The sequence below is a fragment of the Pipistrellus kuhlii genome, unplaced genomic scaffold (assembly GCF_014108245.1).
Source record: "Pipistrellus kuhlii isolate mPipKuh1 unplaced genomic scaffold, mPipKuh1.p scaffold_m20_p_30, whole genome shotgun sequence".
Taxonomy (NCBI): domain Eukaryota; kingdom Metazoa; phylum Chordata; class Mammalia; order Chiroptera; family Vespertilionidae; genus Pipistrellus; species Pipistrellus kuhlii.
In genome coordinates, this window is record NW_023425530.1 from 5,307,580 (window position 1) to 5,313,587 (window position 6,008).

Below are 6,008 nucleotides of genomic sequence, written 5' to 3' on the forward strand. Positions count from 1 at the left end.
GGTGGATTAAATAAGTTAATATACAGGGGGTTGGCAAAAGTAGGTTTACAGTTGTGAGTTCATGAATTCTTGTATTATTTATTAAATTATTGTATCATTTTCCATACAAACAACTGTAAACCTACTTTGCCCACTTCTATATGTAACTGTAGTGTGTGATTTACAGTTTTTATCAATAAATTTTTTTTTAATTGTGGTTGAAGAAAGCAATAAGATTTATCATAACCATTTAAAAATATGTTTTTATTGATTTTAGAGAGAGGAAGTGAGAGGGAGATAGAAATATCAATGATGAGAATCATTGATTGCCTGTCTCCTGCATGCCCCTACTGGGGATTGAGCCCACAACCCTGGCATGTACCCTGACTAGGAATCATACAGTGACCTCTTAGTTCATGGGTTGATGCTCAACCACTGAGCCACACCAGCCAGGCTCTCATAGCCATTGTTAAGTGTGCAAATCAGTATCATTAAGCAGATTCACATTGTTGTGCAGCCATCACCACTGTTTATCTCCCAGACTTTCTCATCTTCCCAAACTGAAACTGTTCCCAAACTCAAACCGCCCCCCTCCCCATGGCACCCACCATTCTACTCTTTGTCTAAGAACCTTATATAGGCGGGATCACACAGGATTTGTCCTTTTGTGCGTGGCTTATGTCACTCAGCACAGTGTCCTCCAGGCCCATCTTTGACATTGCATTTGACAGTGGTACTTTACGTCCTTCTTAGGATCGTGGCACTTCACTGGCCTCACACTCATTGTGGTGATTGTGATGAAGATAGCAAAATAGAGAGGGTGGCTGGGAAGGGTGGCCGGAGCCTGAGTGTGACCATCTGTCCCCCGCTCGCTGCAGAGACCAATGAGTGCCTGACCAACAAGGGTGGCTGCTCCCACCTCTGCAAAGACCTCAAGATTGGCTACGAGTGCTTGTGCCCTGAGGGGTTCCGGCTGGTGGACCAGCGAAGATGCGAAGGTGATTCCTCAGCTGGGAGGTGATTCCCTCTGATACGGTGGCCAAGCCCTCTGTGCCTTGGTTTCCCCATCTGCGTTTGTGGGCCGTCTCCACTCACAGGGCTGTTAGGAGGATTTAACACAATGCCATAGGCATGTGGAGTCTAGGATAGGCTTAGCCATTTGGCACACGTGGTCCTTGCTTTGGGATTCATCATTTTAAAAAGGACTCAGGCTGGGTAGCTTTTTTTTTTTTTTTCATTTTCATTTATTCACTCAATATCCATTTATTAAGTATCCATTACATGTTGGGCACAGTGGTTTTGTTCTGGGTAGCTTTGATCATCGGACCCAAATGCCAAGGTTGCAGGTTCTAGCCTCAGGCATATGCCTTTGACCAGGACTCGAACCCACTATCCTTCGGTGTGAAGGCCGATGCTCTAACCACCCTGCTCACTGGCCAGGGCATTAGAGACGATTCTTTGCTGTTTTTAAAATTTTATTTCTGAACCTCATAGTTACTGAGACGCCAGCCCTGGAGATCTTCCCCAGAGGAGATGCTGTCCCCCAGTTACCATTATAGGGCATAGCTTTGTGTTGGGGCCCATCCTTCTATCAGCGGGGAAGATGCCCAAACCTTTCTCTGTCCCAACTCATAGATATCGACGAGTGTGAGGACCCCGACGCCTGCAGCCAGCTCTGTGTGAACTCAGTGGGCAGCTACCAGTGCAAGTGTGAAGAGGGCTTCCGGCTGGACCCGGTCACCAAGGGCTGCAAGGCTGTGGGTGAGTGCCCCCAGGTGCCCGAGGGGCCTGGCCTGGCCGCTCCAAAGGCAAACAGGTGGGGAGTTGCATCATCTGAACGTTACACCATCTGAACTGTGGACAGGCTGTCCGCTCCCGGGACCTCTGGCAGGTAACGGAGCACGTGCAGTTGGTCTCAGAATCACGTGTCCGGCTTCTCAGCAGACACAGGTCAACCCCTGGGGTTTTTCAGCTCACAGACCCCACCAGAGACTTCAGAGGGCAAGAGGTGGAAAGCCATGGCCCCAAACAGCCTGCACCCCCTCCAGCTCTTATTAGCTAACGGTACTTGCACACAAAAAACACACACAAAACAAAAACAAATACATTTAAAAGAGACCAAAATATAATAGCTCATAATGAAACAGAATAGTAGATATAGTTGAGTTTTATTTCCTACCTGAACTTTAGGTTAGAAAACAGCAAGCGTGCACTAATCATTAGAATCGCCTAAATCAAGGGTGCCCATGTTTTTGGAGGCATAATTGCTCTGGCAGATTTATCAGCCAGGAGGTCGCCCAGACATTCTTTGTTTTGCCTCACATTCTGCTCTTACAGTGTGATTCCAGCAAGGGTCAGTTTTGCAGAAATGTTTTAGAGCTTGTTCTGTTTCCCCAAGAACATCCCTTCTCCACTGTTGTCAGCCTTTTAGACAACCTTCTGTCCTCCCTCTGTCACATCCCCATGCACGTCCCGGTTCTGGAGAAAATTGGAGGGTGAATTCCTGGAATCCTCTAGGATTTGAGATTTTACTTTCCTTCCAACGTGTAGTGTCAGTATCTGTACGGATGCCACCCCAGGGGCGGGGATATTCTGAATGAGGTCAGTTGTAGAAGTGGTCAGTTTGTTGGAGCATATCAGTGTCATGGTTACAGCACAGCCCCCAGAGTCAGAGAGACCCAGGTTCAAATCCTGGCTCTGTCGCTCACTAGCTGCGTGACCTGAGGCAAGTCCCTTTCCCTCTCTGGGCCTCAGCCTCTTTATCTGTAAAAAGGGTTGACAACAGCACCTGCCTTATAGGAATGTGAGAATCAGTGAGGGAAAGCTTAAGTAAGAAAAACACTAAAAAGAATTCCCTGCTCTAAGCAGTCGCTCTGTACAAATTAACTCTCATTTCTTCATCTTCCTGTTCTAAAATGTAGAGTGCTGGGGCCCAGGTGTTTAAAACGTAGCTTTCACTGTTAGGCACCTGTGGTGAGGCCAACGGATGGGGAGATGGCTGCCCCTGGAAAGCTAGTTTGTTTCTCACAGACCCCAGAGGAGGAGACGCACCGCACCAGACAGGGCCCCGTGGGGAGGCACCAGGGTGGTCAGGAAGCAGAGGGAGCGGGGAAATGGGGCAGGAGCCTTAGTCGTGGTTTCCTCGGGAAGGACAGGTGAGGCTGGGTGACCAGGCTTAGGACTGGCTAGCTGGAAGGATTTCAGTGGGCTCTGGGTGCAGGGACTGTCCCTGGTGTTGGTTCCTGGCCCTGGGGTGACCATGGCCAGGGCACAGTGGAGTGTGAGGAGGTGAAGGAGGTGGTGGGTGTGGACTGGTTGGTTTGCATTTGAGGCGAGTGGGTGACTGAGCCTAGGAACCGCGAGGCCTGGGAGGGGCCGTCCCACCGGCATCTGTAAGACCCCGCGTCAGAGCATCAGAACCTCGTTGTTGTTTTTTTTGTTTGTTTGTTTTAATATATTTTATTGATTTTTTACAGAGAGGAAGGGAGAGAGATAGTCAGAAACATGATGAGAGAGAATCATCGATCAGCTGCCTTTTGCACCACCCCCACTGGGGATGTGCCCGCAGCCAAGGTACATGCCCTTGCCCGGAATCGAACCTGGGACCTTTCAGTCCGCAGGCCGACGTTCTATCCACTGAGCTAAACCGGTTTCGGCCAGAACCTCGTTGTTGATACACGAGGGAGGCGCGTGCACCCCATGTCCGGGGCGTACTCCCTGTTCAGCCAGGCCCCAGAAACAGGTCTGGGGTTCCTTCCACTCCCCTGAGCGCCCTCCGTGGCTCCACAGACACCATCGCCTACCTCTTCTTCACCAACCGCCACGAGGTGAGGAAGATGACGCTGGACCGCAGCGAATACACCAGCCTCATCCCCAACCTGAAGAACGTGGTCGCCCTGGACGTGGAAGTGGGCAGCCACAGGGTCTACTGGTCCGACCTGTCCCAAAGGAAGATCTACAGGTGAGCCTCAGCCCATGCCCACCCCACCCAGTGAGCAACCCTGGCCTCGGGCACTGACTCCTCCTCTTCCTCCTCCTCCTTCCTCAGCACCCAGATCCACAGAGCGTCCAGCTCCTCCTATGACACCATCATCGACGAGGACCTGCAGGCTCCCGACGGGCTGGCCGTGGACTGGATCCACGGCAACCTCTACTGGACTGACTCCATCTTGGGCACCGTCTCCGTGGCCGACACCAAGGGCGTGAAGAGAAAGACCCTCTTCAAGGAGAAAGGCTCCAAGCCGAGGGCCATTGTGGTGGATCCCCGTCACGGGTGGGTGTTCCCAAAGCTGAGGGGTACAGAGAGCAGGAAGAACCAGCTCGGACTCATGGGGGGAGGCTCGTGCCCCAAGTAGACTCAACTGAGGTGGGGGCTGAAAGGGGGCCCTTCCCCACCTGCCCTCTGGGCCGTGGGATCCATCCCTCTGACGCCTGCTGTGCCTCCTGAGGTGCAAGCAGACCCTGAAAAGTCCTGGCCTGTGGAATAGAATCCACAACCAGAAATTAATACTGCTGCAACCTGGTATTAGGAATTCATACTTATTTGAAATTGGAAAGTAAAAATCTGATTTAGTCTTTTGTGCCAGGACAGGAGTGGAGAAAAGTAAACTTGCACCAGCCCGACGTTAATCGATGGACAGGGTGTGGGCTGCAGACGTGACAGGGGTGAAGGTCACCCCCTAGGGGGCCCCAGACAGGTGTCCACAGGGCTCGTGGCTGACGCAGCAACTCTAGGGCCCACAGGCAGGAGGGAAGCATGGCCGGTCTGTACCTGCCCGACCACGTCTGCCACCACGGCCTGCCACGTGGGGGAGGTCATAGACCCTGACAGCCCGGTGGGCAAACATAATCAGAGGACAGGGAGCATTTGGCTGTGAGCGTGGCGATGGGACAGACCCTGTGGTCAGATGGGCCCACAGGCCTGGGCCCCCCCGACGGGCCAGGGTTTATTTAACTGCTATTCAAATCAGCACATGAACTTAGAATTTTAAATCCCCCTTTTTTATCCTACCTCTCACAAAGGAGCACTGCTATATTGCGGTGGTCTGGAACCAACCCATAAATATCTCTGAGGAATGCCTACATATGTGTTGGGAAAGCAAAAAAATAAAAATTTTAAATTGCAAAAAGATAAAAAAAATTGTAAAACCCTCAGAAAGCCCAGCTGGCATGGCTAAGTGGTTGAGCATATGAACCTGGAGATCACAGGTTCGATTCCCGGTCAGGGCATATGCCTGAATTTCGGGCTCTATCCCCAGTGTGGGGCATGTAGAAGGCAGCCGATCAATGATTTTTTTTTAATTTTTTTTTTGAAAAAGGAGGAGGGAGGAGGGAGAATGATTCTTTTTTTTTTTTTTTTTTTTTTTACAGAGAGGAAGAGAGAGGGATACAGAGTTAGAAACATCAATGAGAGAGAATCATAGATCAGCTGCCTCCCGCACACCCCCTACCGGGGATGTGCCCGCAACCCTTGTACATGCCCTTGACCGGAATCGAACCCGGGACCTTTCAGTCCCCAAGCCGACGCTCTATCCATTGAGCCAAACCGGTCTCGGCGGAATGATTCTTTTTTCATTGTTGATGTTTCTATCTCTCTCTCCCTCTCCCTTCCTGTCTGAAGTAAATAAACTCAATAAAAATATATAAAAAACAAACAAAAAAAACATGCACAACAGTGGTGAAACTTAGAGTAATTAAATATTAAAAAAAAAAAAAAAAAAAAAAAACCCACCCTCAGAAAGTAGTGTTTAGAGTGCAAGTCCCTGGCCCCAGTCCTGACATTGCAATTAAAACCTCCATTTTTTCTTGAAGGTTCCAAAATCCCGCCAGGCCTCACCAGGTGGCAGGCCTTGGGGTAGGGCGAAGGAACCAACCTGAGGTCTCCCCAGGGCCTGTGTGGGTCCCTGGCCTGGCCGCTTCAGAATGTTTTTTCATTGGTTTTTAGAGAGAGGGGGAAAGAGAGGGAAAGACAGAGAGAAATACCGATGTGAGAGACACATATTAGTTGGTTGCTTCCTGCACGTGCCCAG

General features: G+C 50.4%; 1 protein-coding gene across 3 annotated transcripts in view; it reads left to right on the plus strand.

The window, feature by feature from the left end:
• The window catches only part of LDLR (low density lipoprotein receptor), a 39,818-nt gene that overhangs the window by 20,004 nt on the left and 13,806 nt on the right, over positions 1-6,008 (plus strand). For all 3 annotated transcript variants that reach the window (XM_045589225.1, XM_045589226.1, XM_045589227.1), the window contains exons 7-10: positions 858-977; positions 1,615-1,740; positions 3,769-3,940; positions 4,028-4,252. In XM_045589225.1, coding sequence (XP_045445181.1) covers positions 858-977; positions 1,615-1,740; positions 3,769-3,940; positions 4,028-4,252 — 643 coding nt within the window. The remainder of the gene's footprint in view (positions 1-857; positions 978-1,614; positions 1,741-3,768; positions 3,941-4,027; positions 4,253-6,008) is intronic.